Below are 22,105 nucleotides of genomic sequence, written 5' to 3'. Positions count from 1 at the left end.
TTACCAGGGTGACTTTCAGCTGTTTTGGTACTGCTGCTGACTTTGGGGTCCACACCGCTTCTGGCACTGGCATACCTGGTGCCGGGAATGTAGTATGTGAGCAGGGAAAGGGTACCACTCTCCAGGGTGCTCTGCCAAGAGGCGATCAGGTTGTGGCAGTTCTGCATTGACAGGAGAAGAACTCTGGTAGCCGATCACTTGCCTGGGGTCCAGAATCATCTTGCAGACCATCTCAACAGGAATTTTTCCCTCAACAAGTGGTCTTTGAAGCCCAGCGTTCTACGAGTCATCTTTGCAGCGTGGTGCTTCCCAATGAGCAACCTGTTTGCTACAGGGTCAACAGGAAATGCTGGCTGGCTGGGGCCTCAGTCCAGGCTCCGTGACCAATGCCTTCCACCTCAGCTGGCAGTCGGCTCTTCTATGAGCTTTTCCTCCAACTCCGACCATTCCATAGATCATCTTCAAGCTGAATGCAGAAGGGGCCAAGCTCATCCTCATTGCCTTGGCATGGCCAAAGCAGTGCTGGTTTTCCTACCTCCTCACACTGTCGGTTCAGACTCCTGTATTCCTTCCTGTCCATCCTGACCTGCTCATGCAGAATCACAGCACACTCTGCATCTCACGCTCAGCTCTCTACATCTCAAGGCATGGCTGCTCTGTGGTTGAATAAGGAAGAGAAATGCTCAGTGGTTGTTTGACAGGGTCCTACTCAGTAGTAAAAACCCTCTACTAGGATAGCCTATTCAGCAAAGTGGAATTGTTTTTCAATACGGTCATTGGCCTGCAGAGTTCAGCTGATGCTGGCTAGTATCTAAGACATCTTGGAGTATTTGCTGCATCTTCAGTGGTCGGGCCTTTTGCTTAGCTCATTGAGGTAGCATCTATCGGCGCTCTCAGTCTTTCATCCATCCATTCATGTATCTAAAGTGGTTTCTCCATTTAATTGAAACCAGGTGGTATATTTACTTGTATTTTTTCCTAAGCTGCATTCATCTCCAGAGGAGGAACAGCATCTTCACACACTGGACATCAGACGATTCTGGCCTTCTATCTGGACAGGACTAAACCCTTTCTGGCTGCATATGACATAAACAGATGAGGTGAAGACTGTATGAAGGGACAGGCAGTCTCCTCCCAGAGGATTTCTAAGTGGATAACTTCCTGCATCAAGACTGCATATGAATGGCTTTGGCTACGCTCCCGCTACAGGAGCGAGAACATTCTGCAAGAGCACAAGCTATGTTTGTGAATTTGGAAAGTTTCTGAATTTTAGTACAAATGATTGATACTGAAAATGTGTCATTCATTATTCTCCTGTTTAAAAAGTTTCAATCATCCAGTCAGCTAGCATACCCTGTGATTGACTAGTCTGCAGTGGGTTTGGTAATCTAAGTGACCACCTCAAAAACAACAGGATGAGATTTGTTCATATGGAACTATATGATGAATCCTTATGCATCACCAGAAATCAGGATCATGTCACAAATGTGAACAGGAGACAGCTAATGTGTCAACCTTCAAGTTGAAATACAATATAAAAAAAATGCAAAAGGTGAAACCATATGCAATTACTCTAAAAATTATTTGTACATGCAAAAAGAAAAAAATGCATCATCACACAATAAAGCCTTCAATTTTCCTAGTGTATCCCTGGAAAAAGGCTAATGATTCCTTCCCTTCTTTACCCAAATTAACTTCAACATCTGCAAAATCTGTCAAAGATACAATTTATTTTCTAGCCATTGTGGGACCCCAAATTAACTGCCTCCTCTACCCCGAATATTTAACTTAATGAAAGGACACGTTAGCCTCACTAGGATGTAGATATACATGTTGACCTCTGAATTTGCATCTCGTAACGTGCAGAGAAAAAAACAGCAGCTGGATTAGACATGATGGTAAAAATAACTGTCTTGTCCTAGACTTACTAGTACAAGTGTTAGATCAATAGTGAGATTTTCTGAAAATTCTCAGCATACGTACACCCAACGTGGATGACTGTCATATGTTTTGTAAGTCATGCAACAGTAACTGCACTCAGTGAGCCTTGCCCATTCAACCTTCTAGCAGTGGCAGCATTCCCTTTCTTTATGCACTGATACCTGTCCCCTTTGCAGCTTGTTCCTGTGTAAATAACTTCTGCAGAAGGAAAAGGAATTAACCTATCCTTTGCAGCAAGCACATTACAGATAGAGTTAGCTGCCAGGCAATATTTTGACTTCATGATTCACAATCTGCAACCTCTTTGAAGCTTGTTGCAAAAAGAAATGTACTAATTCTAGTCAGGTTTCAGAGTAGCAGCGTGTTAGTCTGTATTTGCAAAAAGAAAAGGAGTACTTGTGGCACCTTAGAGACTAACCAATTTATTTGAGCATAAGCTTTCGGGAGCTACAGCTCACTTCATCGGATGCATTCAGTGGAAAATTCTAGTCAGTTTCCCTCTGTGTGAAGTATACAAGTATTGCAAATTGGGCAGGAGGGAAGCGGGGAACTTCCAAAAATGCTAGTTAATTTCCCGTTGTAGTCCCTTCCATGGGTTAAATGCTTCTAGTCTGCTGCCTCTGCAGAGATGCAATTAAAGCCGAAAAAGAAGACCAACAGCTATAGAAGTGGGATAAGTGGGGAAAAAATGCCCAGAAGGAAAAGGCATGGAACCACAAAAAAGTGTGTGTATGGTGGGGGACACAACAACAAAAAAGATGAAGAACAGGAAAGGCCAAAAATACAGAAGGAAGTGGCAAGGGTAGGGGGGAAGGGTGTGCTTGGGAAATGTTATGACATCTTAGATTTCATTCCAGATTATATTCCAGGAATCCTACTGTTAGAGCCTGGGCAATTATAGATTGTACTAAAAGAAAATTATAGCTTGTCTAAAAGAAAATTAAGGGAGGTTTCTTCCCTGTTATACTGAAAAAAAATCTCTTCACTGGCCAGTCAGGGAATGATGTTTAATAATTTTGCTGGTTAGAAAATGGTAACTTTTAATTTGTAGTATAAATAACAGCTAATTAATCTTCAATCCAGCCCACAGTACATTAGAAATGTGCTATAAAAATAGCAACTGCATAGAACTACTCCTACAAACAGACAATACTTCAGCAAGCATTTCCACAATTTTTGGAGGTGTCCTATTTGTGACTATTACTTCTGGATGCATTTATCTTTGGTAAAGTAAATTGAGTCATTTTATTTTTCATATTAGGGCTGAGAACTGCAGCATATTCCCATCTTTTACTTGTGTTGATTACATAAAGTGAAAATAAATTAGAAACTGAACATTGGTACCTTTTCCAATGGCTACATATAGATTTATTTTATGAACTGATGATTTCTAGAGAGAAATTTCATGTTTTACATTTCTGCACCTTACAGTCTTACAAAGCGTTTACAGCTAAAGTGCTGACACACTATCCTATACTTTCACTATTTCTGCAGTTTTAACAGTGCTTACCTCCTTCAGTTTATAATCAATGGCTGTGCTAAAGGACAATACAAAATTTCTGAAAGAATATTACAGTTGCTAATTAAAACTGTGAATCATAGAAGGTAGAGCTGGAAAACATGCATGAGGTCATCCAGTCCATCCCCGTCACAACCTGTTTCCTACAATATATTCACGGGCGCTTTGTCCAGGCTAGTTTTACATGTTGCATGACACACATAATTGCACTTGTAATAGTTCCAAGTGAAACAGGTTGATCAAAGCCTTTTCTGATGTTGACAAGTAGAATTAAAGGTGTAGAATATTTTTACGGTGAGGCAGTCTATTTTGAAGTTTCTATAACAAACTTCAAATGAAAACCTATCCTATTAAGAGTAAAAGTTGCTGTGCTTCCCCATACCCTGGTATCTTTCACTTCAGTGTCCACACTAAAACTCCGATCCTTCCTTTCTGTCCCTAATATCACAATTATTAATGCCCTGGTCATCTTCTCTTTGATTACTTAATGGCATCTTCACCAACCTCACTATCTCCCCATACTGCTCTGCCTCCAGCCAAAATTATCTTCTTTTGTCAATCCAACCATGTCACTGCCCGCTTCCAACCCTTCCAATATTAAATGTACACTTCTTGTCTCCCCATCTTCAAGCTCTGCACAAATGAATCCCAATTTATATCTCATTTTTTATCCTGTCATACTTATATCATCAATGATGACAGTTTCAACACTCCCATCTTCTACTTCCATTTTTGCCCCTTCTCCCTCACTGCCCTCTATGCATGGAACAGCCTACCAATCCAGCTCCGCCAGACATGTACATTCTTCTCATTTAAATCCCTCCCTACAGGCTTTTTTAGAAAGGCAAAACTAAACAAAAGAAATAATAAAGTTCTCAGTTCAGCGCCATCCTTTGGGTCTCCCAGTGTGACTTGACTTCTTAATAAGGATGAAGCTGTAAATTATAAAAACCTGCCAAGCTGACAGATTTAACTGGTTTTACAAGTAATTAATAAACCAAGATATTAACACTAGTGAATATTTTTGGTGTTCAGTCAGCACACCCATTTACTCACATACTCCCCTACCAACCAGATGGGTCAAATTCACCACTGGATTAAGCAGACTACTATTATACTGGAATCAATGGATTGGCAACTGTTTTGGCCAGTAACAGATTTAGTCTCAGTGCACACACTTAATTCGTGTTAATATTTGTGGGAGTTTGATGTATTCATGAAGGGCCCTTCTTTAACTAGCTGGTCAGATTGAAATGATATATTAAGTCTAAAATTGATATTCAAATATCTTGTAAATACCAAACTATAGATATTTTGCAGACAGAATAGTACTGAAAAATTAAGAAAAGGCAAACTTCTTTCACAAAATAAAATGTGAGCATATTTGCAAATAAAACATTTTTTTAATTAGTGCCCATTACATGATTGGTGCTTTCCAGACATTCCAGAATGACGTTCCCTGCTCACAATCCATGAATAGACAGATGAGAAGACACAGGATAGGGGAAAAGGACCAACAGGCAATTTGTTTACATGTCAACATGATTCACTGTAAACAGCATAGCAAAAGTCAATCTCGGAGAGAGGAATAAATCCATACAGAAAACGGCCTTACAAGATAGCCCAAGGAGGTGATATCCTGTGTAGGGGACCATGTGGCAGGTGGTAGAGAGAGGATTGTGCAAAAAGCTGACAAATGGTCAGTGAAGGTACATTGGAAGAACATGGTCAGAAGGTAATACAAAACTCAAAGGTGGATAAGTGGCATTGGCAGAGTTATGTACTGAGTGGTGATGAGAAGCTTAAAATGTCGTGCCAGAGCAGATGAGGAGACAGTGAAAGAATTCAAAGAGGAGACTGACACAATTGAGTTGGCGGGCAAGGAAGATGAAATTAGCAGCTGCATTTTGTAGGGACTGAAAGGGGAAATGTGCATGCTTAGGGAAGCCAGAGAAGTTGATTATAATATTCATGTATGATGGTTCATTAATTGCAATAAATAGTTACCATAAATAGTTCCATGTCTCAGAAAAACGGTTATCTCTCTAAGGAACTTCTAGTACAAATAAAAGTTTTCCATACCTCAGCTTCATATTTGACTGCAGCTGAAAGAAGAGCAATTGCATTCTCCTCACAAATGCTTTGTTTGATAGTTTGCTGGCAAAGCTTTTTCAATCTATTTTCTCTATAGAATGTTGCCAAATCTAGCAGCCCTGTTGAGAATTAGGTAGAAAATTCACAGATATTTGGTTGTCTTTATGCAAGCCATATAAACTTGTATTTCAGATTTATCAGTTTGTTTCTCTATGATTCTATGATCGACTTTTACATAAAACCTCCAAAAAGGCTTTATGCAAATTGAAGAGTTCAAATTCTCCATCTTTTTTGTAGTTTGCATCACATTTTAATAGAGGTTATTTAGTGAACCATCTCTCCTCTCTTCAGTGATCATCTGGGCCAGCTCCCTTCCCATTTGTGGTCAAATAATGTCTGTGGCAACTACATCAAATGGAAAGGTAATATTAGGAAGGTATCAGAGGCTTTTAAAAACTGTTTTTAATATGAGAAATAATGGTCCTTTTTGAATACAATCTACATTTGCGGTTCATTTCATCATCCCCTCCCGTTCTTTCTGTCCCTTTCTCCAACTGCATCTTTGCCATCCTCCTCCTACTGCATGATTCTCCGCTACATGGATCACCTCATCCATGTACATGTGATGGAGCGTAAAAGAAGGTTTAAAGGATAGTAAAATAACAATGAACATGATCAACCCCATCTTTCTAGAACCTGTTAAAACAAACTTTAAAGTTCTCTCTTAACAGTAACTTGACATTATTTGACTTTATGCCAATTACCTATTGCATCCTCAGGAGGGAGACTGATGCTGTCTGTGTACAAATATTCCAGGAAGGCTCGGTAAACTTGATAAGAGAATTCACTCATTTCAATAATATCATCATCATTGTTATTTAATATGGAACGAAAATGCTCACACCTAAGGAACAAAAATAAGACACACATGGTGAATAGTTAAGTTTGGTAAATTAACACAAGTAAGGTGTCTATATCAATCATAAAGATGGAGAATAAAATATATAGTGCTGTGATAACACCATCAGATTTTTTTTTTTGGTGAGGTAGGGAGGAGTCCATTAAACTCGTAATTCTTTTACATGATTTATATTTTAAGTATTATACTGATTCTATTCCCTTCCTCCTTTTGCAAATACATTTTAGGATTAATTAAGACAATTCTTATTCTTGAAGATCTGTTTTTCCATAACTTCTGTACCCTCTAGCTACATCATGTTATCAGTACTGTAGATTACATTTATTCTAATGTCATCATCTAGCTCTTGCCTCTAAATTTAATTTAAACTCATTTTCCATGTTTAAAATATTAAAACCAGAACAGTCTTAGACATATCCTTGACCATCTTTTTGTTACAATAACCAGCCTTAATACTTTAAAAACCCAGATTATGCCTGTAATATCTGTATTATACATCTTAACTGAATTATAATTCCCCAATTCTGCCATACAATAGTATCAATGTATTTGGAAAGCAGGTTCTTTTGCCAGTTTCTAAATGTTATTACGATACTGCAGTCAAATACTCAACCACTGAGCTATGGCTCCAACAATACTGGAAAGACAGTGCCCAGATGGATCAGTTGTTAAACCTGTTGGATAGTTTTGAAGATTCTTGAGTAACCAAGCATTTTACCCATCCCCTGTTAAAAACTTGTCCTAAAATAAACACAATTTAGGTTAAGTTTTTTCCTCCAGCATCTTGTCTACATGCCCCACCTTAGAATTTGCTTTTCTTTTAGTCAGAAGATTTTACAAGTAAACCTGCTATACATTAGCACATTATCTGGTCATAGGTCTCCATGGTACAGAAAGAGCACTACTACCACATAAATGAAAAACAAAAATCTACTTATTTATCAGTTATTTTATCTTCCTTTTATATTGGTCTAAATTGTTATCTATATATATTTTGCTTTTTATGTTATTCATTTTTCATGTCATGAAAATATATAAACATAAAATCACAAATCAATAAAATACGCAGGAGTTATAATTTGGTTTCTCTCACGTTGTTGTGTAGGGATGTGGGACTTGAAGGGGCAGCCAAAATCCTGTATCTTTGTTTTCTGAGCACAAGGTAGGTGCATCATAGCAGTGGTAGTGACCTCCAATGGAGCAGAACGTGGGTAGAGCCCTTTAGCTCTTCTGCATTTGTGGTCAGGAATTTGGAAAGGGGGGAATGCATGCTGTGTCTTTTAAAGGGAATAGCAGTTGCTGCTCATCCACGCAATCCCCAAGTGTCCATGGATACACCTGTTTGTGTAGGCAGAATGCCTCTGGCCTCTCCCACTTGAACAGGGCCTGCCCACCATTCCACCACTTCTACCACATGCTCGTAGCCAGCAATCTCACAATTTAGTTTTAGGAGTACTTACGGAACAAGGCAAAAAAACCACAAACCACTGAATTATAAAAATGCAGCAATAAAAAGGATCTCTTAAAAGTAATGCACTCATGATAATGCTCATGAAGGGAAGCATTCAGCAATGGTGTGTTACATGCATCCTTCTTAGCCAGGTGTGATAATAGTTATACCTTGAGGTAATATGGCTTAATGAAGCTACTAATCTGATGTTCCATTGTCTTGTAGCCAAATATATGGATCTGTGGATTACTTACCTGTAAAGAAGTTGATGTTTATTTTATGACCAAACAATAATTAGTAGGAGGAAAATATTTAACTTAGGAAGGAAGACACCACTTTCGGCAGAAAGGCCGGATGGGGTCGCAGTTGGATTTTGTCCTTGCGGAACACCGTATATGGCGGCTCTGATGTCAGGGCTTTAATCTCTGACACTCGTCTCACCGATGTTATCGCCACAAGGAAAGCGACATTCCATGACAGGTGGGAAAGGTAGCAGGAGCCCATTGGCTCAAAGAGTGGGCCCGTGAGCCTAGAAAGAACCAAGTTATGGTCCCATCATGGGATAGGAGCCCAGACCAGCGGGAAAAGCCTCTTGAGGCCTCTCAGGAATCTGCATGATACGTTGTGCCAGAAATTGTGCCCCCAGCAGTTCCCGCTGGGTCGGCTGTGGAGCCCTCTGGAGTGGCGCTTTCATGGCACTTAATATATGACCCTGCTGACATGGCCCCTCCTCAGTTCCTTCTTGCTGGCTACTCCGACAGAGGGATAGGAGGGTGGGTACTGGAAAGGACACGAACAACACATCTTGAAGAACAACAGTTACAAGAAGATGAGTAACCGTTTTTTCTTCTTCGAGTGCTTGTTCATGTCGATTCCAATCAGGTGACTCCCAAGCTCTATTCCGGAAGTGGAGTTGGAGTTAAGAAATCACTGAAGAGAGCACCACTCTGCCGAAAGCTGCATCATCTCTAGCGTGCTGTGTGATGGCACAGTGAGAGGTGAACGTATGCACCTGGGCCAGAAACGCAGCTGAAGAGGTCTGTGCCCTTGTGGAGTGAGCCTTGAGAGGCCGAGGTGGGACCTTGGCCAGCTCATAACGTGCAGATACAGGCCATGATCCAGGAAGATAATCTTTGAGATGAGACCGGGAGTCCTTTCATATGGTCTGTCACTGCCACGAACAGCTGGTTAGATCTCCTGAACAGCTTTGTGCACTCAGTGTAGAATTCTAATGCCTGCCGAACATCCAATGCGTGCAGCCTTTGCTCTTGGATACTGTTTTGGGGCTTGGGGTAGAAGACAGGTAATGAAATGTCTTGGCTAGTATGGAATTGTTAAACTACCTTATGGAGAAAGGCCGGGTGAGGTCTGAGTTGCACCTTGTCCTTGTGGAAGACCGTGTAGGGTGGGTCAGAGGTAAGGGCCTTTAACTCCGACACCCTCCTGGCTGACGTGATGGCGACCAGGAAGGCTACCTTCCATGACAGGTAGAGAAGGGAGCAAGTCACCAGCAGTTCGAATGGGCGTCCACTTAATCTGGACAAGACCAGGTTAAGGTCCCATGCTGGAAGGGGCTGTCTAACCCGAGGATATAGCCATTCCAGGCCCTTAAGAAAATGTCCTACCATAGGGTGAGTGAATATGAAACGTCCAGACATTCCCGGATGGAAGGCCAAGATAGCAGCAAGGTGTACCTTGATGGATGATGCTGACAGGCCTTGTTGGCTGAGGTGCAGAAGGTACTCTAGGATGAGTGGTATAGACGCCTGGAGTGGAGGAGTGTGATGCTGAGCAAAACATTTGTACCTTTTCCGCTTGGTCAGATAAGTGGTCCTGGCGGATGGTTTTCTGCTGCTGACCAGGGCCGTTCTTACTGGTTCCAAGCACAGGAGCTCCATTGGGTTTAGCCATAAAGCTTCCAAGCCTTGAGATGGAGGGACTGGAGGCCCAGGTGGTGAAGGCAACTGTGGTCTTGCGTGATCAGATTGGGATAGAGTGGTAACACCACTGACAGCTCCAAAAGCGTGGTGTACCAATGTTGGCGGGGCCACACTGGGGCCAGCAGAATTACTACAGCTCTGTCTCTGTGGATTTTCAGCAGTACTCTGTGCACGAGTTGGAATGGTGGAAAGGCATACATGAGACGGTCTCCCAAGGGGAGGAGAAATGCATCCGAGATTGCACCCGGGCTGAGTTTCTGAAAGGAGCAGAACATTGGGCACCTCCTGTTGCTCTGAGTGGCAAACAGATCAACCTGGGGAAACCCCCACTTTTGGAAGATAGAATATATGACATCTGGATGGATGGCCCACTCATGATAGTGAAACGATCTGCTGAGATCCACTAATTCGTTCTGCACACCTGGGAGATAGAACGCCTCCAGGTGAATGGAGTGGGCTATGCAGAACTCCCATAGCTGAAGGGCCTCCCGACATGGGGGGTGAGGGGGGGGGGAGGAAGAGTGGGCTCCTCCTTGCTTGTTGATGTAAAACATGGCCGTGGTGTTGTCTGTCATTACCCGCACACACTGGCCTTGGAGCCGGGATAGGAAGGTTTGGCATGCTAGCCGTACTGCTCTGAGCTCTCAGATATTGATATGCAGGAAGAGCTCATCCTGCGACCATAATTCTTTTGTCTGGAGCTCTCCCAGATGCGCCCCCCCCAACCCAGAGCTGATGCGTCTGTTACTAGGGACAAGGAGGGCTGGCGGCTGTTGAAGGGGACTCCCTTGCAGACTGTGCAAGGGTCAAGCCACCATTGGAGGGACTTGAGTACTTGGTCTGGCACCGTGACCACAGATTCCAGGCCCTGTGCGGTATACATACATGAGCTATGCTTGAAGTGGTCTGAGCCTCAGTTTGGCATACCATACCTCATAAGTGTAGGCTGCCATGTGACTGAGGACACTCAGGCATCCCTCGCGGTAGTGGCTGGGTATCGCCTGAGGCTTTGGATAACGTCTGTCATGGTCTGAAATCGGGTCTTTGGCAGGAGCGCCCTTGCCTGCACCGAGTCCAGCATCGCATCGATGAATTCTAATCTTTGAGTCGGTGACAAGGTTGACTTGTTCACGTTGAGCAGGAGACCCAGCCTCTCGAAAGTTGCTCTGACTAGTCGGACTTGAGACTCCGCCTGCTCCCTGGTGTGTCCCCTGAGTAGCCAGTCATCGAGGTAAGGATATACCTGCACCTGCCTCCTGCGGAGGAAGGCTTCTACGAACGACATACACTTGGTGAATACTTGGGGGACTGTCAACAGACCGAAGGGGAGGACAGTGAACTGATGGTGTTTGTGGCTGGCTACAAACCATAGAAATCATCTGTGCATGGGCTGAATAGCTATGTGAAAGTACGCGTCTTTCATGTCTCCCAGATCCAGGTAAGGAATAATTGTCCTCAGGGAGACCATGCAGAACTTCAATTTCACCATGAACCTGTTGAGGTCTAGAATGGGTCTGACACTCGCCCTTTGCCTTGGGTATTAGGAAATAACGGGAGTAGAACTCCTTGCCCCTTAGCTCCTTAGGAACCTCCTCCACTGCTCCTATGGCGAGGAGCGATTACATGTCCTGGATAAGGAGCTGCTCATGAGAAGGGTCCCTGAAGAGGGACAGGGAAGCGGGATGGGAGGGAGGGGAGGAGCAGAATTGGAGAGAATATCCCACTTCTACCACGTGGAGAACCCAGCGGTCCAATGTTATTTGGGACCATGCATGGTAGAAGTGGGACAGATGATTTTGAAAGCAGGGTTGCAGTTCCGATATGCAGTCTGACACGTAGTCCCCAGGCGCACCTTCAAAATGCCTGCTTGGAGGCCGAGGAGGTGTGTGCCTGGTCCTGTGATGACAAGGGCTGGGATGGCTTGCGCCTGCCGTTCCTACCTCGTCTTCTAGAAAAGCCTAGGGAGAGGTTGAGGTTTAAAGTGTTTTCGCTGAGTAGCTGTGATATGCATCCCCAGTGACTTCATCGTCGCCCTCGAATCCTTTAGGCCATGTAGCCTGGAGCCTGTTTGCTCCGCGAACAATCCTGTCCCATCAATGGGAAGGTCCTGCAGGGTCTGTTGGACCTCGGCGGGGGGGGGGGGGGGATGGGTAGGCCCGAAACTTGAAGCCATGAGGTCCTCTGGCATAGCCATGAGGAGGACAAGGCACGTGCTGCCGAGTCAGCAGCGTTCAGTGAGGCCTGTAAAGAGGTCCGCTCCACTGTCTTGCCCTTCTTCACAATGGCCCCAAACTCATCCCTTGACTCTGACGGTATTAACTTCTTAAATTTGAGCATGGAGCCTTAAAATTATATCTGCTCAGGACTGCCAGTTGATTAGCAATCCTGAGCTGTAGGCCCCCCCAGTGGAGTAGACCTTTCTACCAAAAAAGGTCAAGTTTTTTTAGAGTCCTTGGATTTAGGCGTGGGTCCCTGCTGCCCCTGCCTTTCACGTTCATTAACCGCAGGCACCACCAAGGAGCAGGGCTGCGGGTGGGAGTACAGATACACGTAACCCTTGGAGGGAACAAAGTATTTGCATTCTACTTCTTTGGCCATCGGGGGAATGGAGGCCTGGGTCTGCCACACAGTTTTGGTGTTGTTTTGAATGGTTCTAATGAGTGGCAGCGCCACTCGGGATGGACCTTCTGGGGCCAAAATGTCCACCATTGGGTCCTCCTGTTAAACCACCTCCTCGGCTTGCAAGCCCATGTTACGCGCCACCCTGCAGAGTGGGTCCTGGTGGGAGCGACTATCTACGGGTGGTCATCCTGAGACCGAAGTTCCCGGTACCGCTCCATCCGGGGAAGAGGACAAGGATGCAGGCGGGGTAAATGGGTCATCCTGGGCCTGTTGGTCCATGGGGACCTCCTGCTCGACCTGCTGTTCCGGGTGAATGATCCCCTGTTCCACTGTAGGGGCAGGGGGTCTGTGCTGGTGAAAGTGCTGTGAGCGGAATCCCTTCAGCAATTCTGTGCATGGGGTGGCTAGCTAATGCCATTGGCAGCTTGGGCTTGGATGCCAACGACTGGGAGCCCTTGGACAAGGTACCCTGGGACTGGTGATATGCCCAGGGGATCCAAAAAGGGCATTGTGCTGGTCCTTGCAATTGGGGTGACCATGGCATTGTACCCACATCGGGCTGTCAATGCGTCAACCAGTGCCGGCTCTGGTGTGAGTACCTAGATCCTGCGTTCTGAGGACAGGGACTGGGATCTAGAGGGCCATGGCAGTGCCAATCAGAACTGGCCAGGTGAGCAATGCTGCGAGGAAGGGGAGCGGTGGCGAGACCTCGATCTGTATTGAGGGTAATCGGTGACGCGATTATGATCAGGGCCGGCAGCGGGACCTCAGATGATCATAGGACCGGTACCACGAATCGGTGACCTGGCGATGCGGGCGGGCGCATCATTGTTCGCTTGCTGCGGGATGGTAGCACCCTCAGCAGTGCAGGGGGCTTGTCACGGAGACTCGGAGACCATGGTGTCGTCATGGCAATGAGGTCCCGTGCGGCCTTGAAGGTGTCTGGAGTGGACGGTAGCCCCACCTCCTCTACTATATGGATTGGGGAGTCCAACAGTCCCAGGCATAATGGTACATCTTGCATGTCTGAAGTTCCCGGCGCCAACTTCAAGGGTCTCGGGGCCAGGTGTTCCTCTCTGGGTTGTGCCCATTGGCTGGGACAGCAGGGGAGGGTCTCACAGGAGATCCGCCTCTACCCTTCTTGGCGTACTTCTTTTGCAGTGCCGGAGAGTGAGACCGGTGCCAGGCAGTTCCCACAGTCTTAGGCATGGGGGTCAATGGTGCTGAGTCTCTGTGCTCGGTGTCGGGTCCTGCCGCACAGAGGCGGGCTGCGGTTTAAGAGCAGCCTCCATGAGGAGCTGTTTCAACTTGAAATCCTGCTCCTTTCTGGTCCTGGGACAAAAACCCTTGCAAATCCTGCACCTATCGGCTTGGTGAGCCTCCCCCAGACACTTTAAACAAGCATCATGGGGGTTGCCCATTGGCATGGGCTTACTGCAGGACTTGAACCCCGGGGATCGAGGCATGCCCCGAGGTCCCCAAGAGGAAAGGTCAGGGTGGAAGGGAAACCCCCCCAATCCTAACAGAACTATTACTAACTAATAAAAACTAGAACAACTATAAACTACTAACATAAACTACACTAGAAAGCTAGGGGAAGTGAGTAGAACTTGTAAGCAAGCCACGCGCGGTTCCAACAACTGTCACAGGCAGTAAGAAGGAACCGAGGAGGGGCTGGGTTGGCAGGGTCATATATCGAGCACCATGAAGGCGCCACTCCAGGGGGCTCCACAGCCGACCCAACGGGAGCTGCTGGGGGCAAAATTTCTGGCAACTGTGCACGCGGCGTGTGCACACCTGATTGGAATCGACGTGAACAAGCACTCAAAGAAGAAGCACAGTTACTGTAGGGTAACTGTTCTTTCTCATTCAAGAGATTGTCCACACAGATTCCACTCTAGGTGACTAACAAGCAGTTATCTCGAGCCTGGAGGTGAGAAAGAAAAGGAAATTATTTACAAAAATCTACAAAGAATTCAGAAAGGTTCTAACTCTTTTGTCTATGACAAAACTCTAAACTCTTAACCAACTACTTTTCATGAAAACACTTCCTAAAGCAAGGTGCACCAAATATTCAATGGGCCTGGGCACTGAAAGCTTTCCGTCTCACAGTCACAGGCAGTAAGAAGGAACTGAGTGGCGGCTGAGCACATACCCTTGGCTTTGGTGGACGCAAGGGCATGCTGGGTGCAGCCCCAGCAGACATGGCTTTCAAAGGAATCTGATCCCACATGCATACCTAGAGTGGAATCTGTGTCGACAATATACCTCAAAGAAGAACAAGCCATTTCAAGCAAAGATGGCAGAATGAAAGTGTGTATCAGAGTGCAAGAGATGAAGGGAGCACGTGGAGAAAAGATAACAATATAGGGAAGTAGTGGAGTACTAGGAAATGAGAGCAGAGATGTAAACTGAAGCAAGATTAATTAAGGTGAAGCCAAGGAGCTTGAATTTGATGCAGTAGATGTATTGTTTCTTGACTTTAGCAAAGCTTTTGACACGGTCTCCCACAGTATCTTGTCAGCAAGTTAAAGAAGTATGGGCTGGATGAATGCACTATAAGGTGGGTAGAAAGTTGGCTAGATTGTCGGGCTCAACGGGTAGTGATCAATGGCTCCATGTCTAGTTGGCAGCCGGTGTTAAGTGGAGTGCCCCAGGGGTCGGTCCTGGGGCCGGTTTTGTTCAATATCTTCATAAATGATCTGGAGGATGGTGTGGATTGCACTCTCAGCAAATTTGCGGATGATACTAAACTGGGAGGAGTGGTAGATATGCTGGAGGGCAGGGATAGGATACAGAGGGACCTAGACAAATTGGAGGATTGGGCCAAAAGAAATCTGATGAGGTTCAATAAGGATAAGTGCAGGGTCCTGCACTTAGGACGGAAGAACCCAATGCACAGCTACAGACTAGGGACCGAATGGCTAGGCAGCAGTTCTGCGAAAAAGGACCTGGGGTTACAGTGGACGAGAAGCTGGATATGAGTCAGCAGTGTGCCCTTGTTGCCAAGAAGGCCAATGGCATTTTGGGATGTATAAGTAGGGGCATAGCGAGCAGATCGAGGGACGTGATCGTTCCCCTCTATTCGACATTGGTGAGACCTCATCTGGAGTACTGTGTCCAGTTTTGGGCCCCACACTACAAGAAGGACGTGGATAAATTGGAGAGAGTCCAGCGAAGGGCAACAAAAATGATTAGGGGTCTGGAACACATGACTTATGAGGAGAGGCTGAGGGAACTGGGATTGTTTAGTCTGCAGAAGAGAAGAATGAGGGGGGATTTGATATGAGGGGGGATTTCAACTACCTGAGAGGTGGTTGCAGAGAGGATGGTTCTAGACTATTCTCAGTGGTAGAAGAGGACAGGACAAGGAGTAATGGTCTCAAGTTGCAGTGGGGGAGGTTTAGGTTGGATATTAGGAAAAACTTTTTCACTAGGAGGGTGGTGAAACACTGGAATGCGTTACCTAGGGAGGTGGTAGAATCTCCTTCCTTGGAAGTTTTTAAGGTCAGGCTTGACAAAGCCCTGGCTGGGATGATTTGATTGGGGATTGGTCCTGCTTTGAGCAGGGGGTTGGACTAGATGACCTCCTGAGGTCCCTTCCAACCCTGATATTCTATGATTCTATGATTCAGTAACATCCAGGAAATCAGTGAAAGGATTCAAGATGAGGAAAAGGAACATGGAGAAGAGATTATGGTAATCAAGGCAAGAAGCAGGTTTTGGCAGAGGAGGTACATTATTATCAGGAAGGGGCAGATTATTGTACAATTAAAGAGGATGAAGCAAAAAAGAGTTAGCAAGAGAGTGGAGATGGAATGAGAAGCAGTATGGTCAAGTGAACAGGATGCTGGGGTGGGAGTCAGGAGATCTAGGTTCTATTTCTAGTTTTGCCACTGACCTACTGTGTGACCAGTTTTGGAGATATTCTGAAAAAGTGCTATGCTTTTTGCTTCCACAAACAACAATCATGTGAAATTCTGTTCTAAAAATAAGATGCAGACTCATTTAATGGAATTTACATAACTTAATAACATCTGTATATCAATCAGTTAGATTGGAAAGTGATATTAACCTGCAAATAGTTATGAACACAAAAAGGGAGGTCCGTCTGAAATTCAGGCCCACCAAGTTAGTCAAAGAAATAACTAAGACATACAGGATGTGAGACTGGACAGAAGAGGATAGGCTGGAAGTAGACATGTACATTTGGGAAGCACCCAGAGAAGCAGCAGCTGAAACAATTGGAGGTGACGATGCTGCCAGCTGGAAACAGAGGATGGACAGTACCAAGGACAGAAACCTGAAAAACATGAACACCTGGGTGAGAGGGGAGGATGCAGAGCTACCAACGAAGGTGCTAAAGAAAAGATGAAGGAAGAGAGAAACAGAGGGCCCCACATGTGGAAGCCAAGAAAGGAAAGGAGGAGAAAGTGATCAACTAAGGAGAAGGCAACAGGGAAAGAAGACAGATAAGTGTTCCTTTTTCCTAGCAAGGAAAAGGTCTTAACAAGCTTGATCACGATAATATAGACGCAGTGAAGAGAGTGGAAGCCAGACTGGAGTAGAGCAAATAAAAAGTAGGATTAGGAAGTGTGCTATGAAATTTTTGGATCCAAAGGAAGGGGAGGAGGAAATTAGGCTAATACTTAGAAAAGCAGGTGGTTTTCAGCATAGGGCCTGCTCATAATCACACAGGAAAGAAAGCAAATATCAACAGTATTAAACAGTAACTACTCAGCATGAGTAAAGTGTTGATGTTATTCCTTACCTAATTTTGAGAAGGACTTTATGAACATGAATATATTTTCCATCCACTAGAAACTTCAAGTCTGCAGTGTCAGGATTGTCAAATTCCTTCTTCAGTGATTGGGCTACTGTTAGGTGGTCATCAGGTTCTAGGATAACAAAGGTATTTAACAGTTTTGATGAATAAATAACAATGTTCCATATCTCATGATTCCTGGCTTTAAGTCAGCATATCAATGAAAGCAATGCTGTTCATAAACACAACCTTCCACTCAAGACCAGTAACAAAACAATAATGTTAGAGTATGGACCTCTAGAACAGGGAGTAAAGGTTATGTCACTACAATTCCTACATGACTACCCACTCCAAGCAAATACATATCTCAACCAAAAAAGAAGTCCACCTATTATCTCTCAGATAAATTTGACCCTACCAGAGGAATATTTCCTACCACTCAGAAAAATCTCAACGGTCGGAGACGTTTAATGTTACAATCGATAGTAAATATTACCAAATACTTTTACTTGTTTAAAATAATATTTTATCAGAAAGTGTTTATTTTTCACATTATTTACTCTGGCATAAGTACCAGATACATAAAACCATACTGGGATCTGCTAAAAAATAAAAAACTCTCTGTTTTAAATACTTCCACTATGAGATGCCATTTCACATCAAGAGTAGCAAAAAAAGTGAATGCATCCATAAGTGCAGGTGAACTGTCCTCAATATAACAGCCTTACAGATAAACATTAACAATTCTATACAGCTATTTGGAAAAATGAGCTCGCTTCAGTGATGGTGTTTAAAGAATTGCGCGTATTAAATTCTGTATGTCTATGCATGTATGCACATATACACATACTACAGTCCTCTGTGATACCTCTGTGACAAGTTTATCATATAGCCTTGACATCCGCATCTGCTATCTGTCCACAAATCCATCTCCCATGGACTAGTTCTAATACTTCAACCCCTTGAGCAGCTTCAAATAGCCATTTTCTTAAAAAAAAAAAAAAAACTCCAAACAAAGCTGTCATAAAAATATTTCCTCCTCTTCCCAGGGACAGCAACAGCTTTTCTCTACATAAATGTCACAAATTTAAAGTCTGATATCTTGCAGCCTACAAGGCAAGAAGTAGGAATTTTATATTTTTGGAAATGGGAGATACCCAGTTTCCCCAATGGAACCTAAAGACTTACTATTAGCTCTGGAGACACAGGATTTGATATTATGACATTATTAGGACATTTTAATATCTAGAAGTATTTTAGGTTATTTTTAAAGGATTTTATTGCTACCTTTGGGTTTATACAATTGGACTCAAGGTAACTAAGGCACCTGGATTTACAGGTAGAAAAATAAATAAAAAATTCCCAATGTTTTAAAAATAAAAAACATTTCTAAAATAGTTTTTCTGTAATGTGGCATATACACAATATGATAGTGTGGTTAAAAGTTTTACTGGCTCTCATTTAGGATGGCCTGCATAGTTCACTCCGGTCTCTACTACTTGTGAGCAAATATAGTCACTTAAAACTCATACGAATAAAAGCTTTACACTTCCTCACCTTTTCCTACAATATATGCCAGTAATATATGAGAAAATACAGTGTGTATTTTCTTTGCAAGATTAAAATAAATAATTGCTCAACTTTTTATAGCTGATATCTGCATATGTTTATTTTTAAAAAGAACTGACAAGTTGAAAGTAGATGTTTATTGGTAAAGGAAGACTCAAATGGTTTTAGAAGACTGAGTTTGAAATTCATATAACTTAGCGCATTAAGTAGATTTATCACAACATTTAAAAATACGACATACTTTGCCTGCTTTGCTGTTTCCTCCTCAACTTAGTGAATAAGACAAAACACACCTTCACTGTTGTCTGATGTAACAAGTACATCCCCTTGGAAGGGCTGATGTTCAACTGACATGTTGTTATAGATCAAAACAATGCTGCAGCATTTTGTTGCGGAAGCCAAAAACAACAGAGTTACTTGCAAATATAAATGTGTGTCATTAAAATATTACCAGCTGACCTCTATAGAATTGGTCAGCCAGAGGACACAAAGGTAGGGCTAAGTTATGAAGCATTTCAAAGATAAAGACAAGAATCTTGTATCTGATGCACAGATGAAGAGGGAGTCAGTGGAGGGACACAAAGAGGAGGATTACATGATCAGAAAAATGAACCAAGAAAATTACTTTAGCAGCAGCATTTTGAAAAAGAGTTGAAGGGAGCAAGTTTGCAGTATTCAACGCCAGAAAAGAGGAGGCTGCAATAGTCAAGATGTGAAATGATGAGGACTGGGACAAGAGTTTAGTTGTGTGAGCAGAGGAAAGGCCATGAAATGTCATGAAAGAAAAAGCAGCAAGCTTTAGAAATAATCTGAATATGTGGGTCTAGATGAAAGGGCTAAGTCAAAGTTCACACTCAAGGTACATGCCTGAGTGAGAAGGACTGTAGTGTTGTCCACAATGATGGCAAAAGTGTGGATACAAGAGAGATTGGAAAAAGATTAATAACTCAGTTTTGGACATGTTTCATTTATGAGGATGACTGAACATCCAAAAAGATGTCAGAAAGAAAGGCTACGGAGATAATTCATCAGTAGAACTGTAGATTTGCATGTCATCACACAAAGATGGTAGTTAAAACCATGCTTGCAGTTAAGAGCAGATTGAGATGGGAAGAAGAGAAAGAGACTAAGGATGGAGCTTTTAGGGTCACCCAGAGATAGAGCGGGGGGGCGGGGGTAGGAGAATGACCCATCAAATGAGACTCTGAAAGAGTAATCAGAGAGGTAAGAGGAGAACTATGAGAGGACAGAACCACAAAAGACAACAGAGGACAAAATTTCAAGACATAGGGAGCAGTTGATGGTGTCAAAAGCCAAAGAGAGGTCAAGGAAGATAAAGGGCTGGTCTACACTAATGCTGTAAGTAGTTCTAAGTCATGCTACTTCAGTTGCGTAACTTACATAACTGAAGTTGATGTAACTTAGGTTGACTTACAGCGGCATCTACACTGCACTATGTCAACAGGAGATGCTCTCCCACCAACTTACCTTCTGCCTCTTGGGGAGGTGGAGTACAGACGTCGATGGGAGAGCGCTCTGCCATTGACTTAGCTTGTCTTCACCAGACCCGCTAAATCGACACCACTGCATCACTCGCAGCAGTGCCGATTTAGCCGGAAGTGTAGACAAGCCCAAAGACAGAATACAATCCATGAGATTTGACTAGAAAGAAGTCATGAGAGACTTTAGTGAGAGCAAGTATCAGAGTGGTATCCGTGTTAGTCTGGATTTGTAAAAGCGGCAAAGAGTCCTGTGGCACCTTATAGACTAACAGATGTATTGGAGCATAAACATTCGTGGGTGAATACCCACTTCGTCAGGTGCATGTAGATTAACTATAGCAGTGGAAAAACCCTTTCCATCACTGTAGCGAGTGTCTACACTACAGCAATACAGTGGCACAGCTGCAGTGCCATAGCTGTGCTGCTGTAGCATCTGTAGTGTAGACAAGAACTTAGTTGTATGGAGTCCACAGGATGCCCAGGAGTATACTTAATGGTTTCATAATACCTCCACAATGGGTTTGACCTCAGAGAAAGTGTTCTAAATAGGTCTTAATTTATTTGCTGGGAATATCAGTGCACTTGATTGCTCTTAAGCATGCAAGAAGGTAGGAACCACAGAATGAATCCTTTGCCCTGTGATTTTTGTGTTTCTAAATTATGAACAAATATAAAACTCTGACTGCATCATACTTAAGGGTACATCCTCTCAGCACTGGGATGTGGCCCTAGACAGAATAAATACGTTACAGAAAGATGCATCTAATTCCTACTAGCAGAGCTGATCAAGCACAGACTTTGGTGTATAACCTTTGTCTTATAGCCTATATCATAAGGGGGTAACCTTAGGTGTTCATTAGAGCTTTTAGGTTGCCTAAACAATGAATTTAGAGAGGCCAGATGGGTGAGGTAACATGTTTTGTTAGACCAACCTCTGTTGGTGAGAGAGACAAGCTTTCAAACCACACAGGGCTCTTCTTCAGGTCTGGTAAAGGTACTCTGAGCATCACAGCTAAATGCAAGATGAAACAGATTGTTTAGCATAAGTAGTTAGCACATATTTGACATGGATCAGGGAAAGCACTTACTGACAGTGAAAATACGTTATTTTTGAATTGAGAACATTACACATTTTAGTATATTTGTATGCATTTCTTCCTTTTTTCAAAAGTGTAATTGTGTAGTCTTTTAGTCTGCAGATCTATAGAAGATACTTGTCTTTACAGAATCACAATTCAGAGGAAAACAAACTCTCCCTAATGTGCTAGCTTTAAATTTTTATGCCCTCTACCTTGAAGTATCAAGGCCAAGTTTAGATAAAATTTAGATAAAAAATTATACTTGGTGCAGTTTCACGTGAGGAGTGACAAACATGGAGGCCAACATATGGCCCAGAAGTTGTAAGCAGGTTCTTGCTGTTATCTGCAGGCTTCACTGTATTGTAGAGATTAGACTGGACATAGTATAGAATCTCTCCATGGGCAGGTAGGCTCTGGCAGTTAGGGAGTCCACAAAACTCTGATGAAGTCTATCCTCTTTTTTACAGTGCAAATATTTGTAATCAAAAATAATAATATAAAGTGAGCACTGTACACTTTGTATTCTGTGTTGTAATATATTTGAAAATGTAGAAAAACATCCAAAATATTTATAATAAAATTAAATTGGTATTCTATTATTAACAGTGAGATTAAAACTGCAATTAACCACAACTATTTTTTTAAATCTCGCAATTGTAATTTTTTTTAATCATTTGACAACCCTATAAATAATAGCTTGGCATA

The 22,105-nt window shown here is 43.3% G+C and overlaps 1 protein-coding gene across 48 annotated transcripts in view; it reads right to left on the bottom strand.

The window, feature by feature from the left end:
* The window catches only part of LOC102937587 (RCC1 and BTB domain-containing protein 2), a 93,723-nt gene that overhangs the window by 19,176 nt on the left and 52,442 nt on the right, over positions 1–22,105 (bottom strand). For 45 of the 48 annotated variants that reach the window (XR_006283710.1, XR_006283704.1, XR_006283702.1 and 42 more), the window contains 3 exons: positions 17,257–17,383; positions 6,319–6,458; positions 5,543–5,673 (listed from right to left, as the gene is read on the bottom strand). Coding sequence is in view for 6 of the 48 variants with exons in the window: in XM_043522316.1 (XP_043378251.1) it covers positions 5,543–5,673; positions 6,319–6,458; positions 17,257–17,383 (398 nt within the window). In the remaining 42 variants the exon portion in view is untranslated. The remainder of the gene's footprint in view (positions 1–5,542; positions 5,674–6,318; positions 6,459–17,256; positions 17,384–22,105) is intronic. The other 3 variants (XR_006283712.1, XM_043522303.1, XM_043522306.1) reach the window with 1 other exon arrangement.

Source organism: Chelonia mydas, chromosome 1 (assembly GCF_015237465.2).
Source record: "Chelonia mydas isolate rCheMyd1 chromosome 1, rCheMyd1.pri.v2, whole genome shotgun sequence".
NCBI lineage: Eukaryota > Metazoa > Chordata > Testudines > Cheloniidae > Chelonia > Chelonia mydas.
Note: the sequence above shows the minus strand (reverse complement) of the source record. Positions and strands in the feature narration are given on the sequence as shown.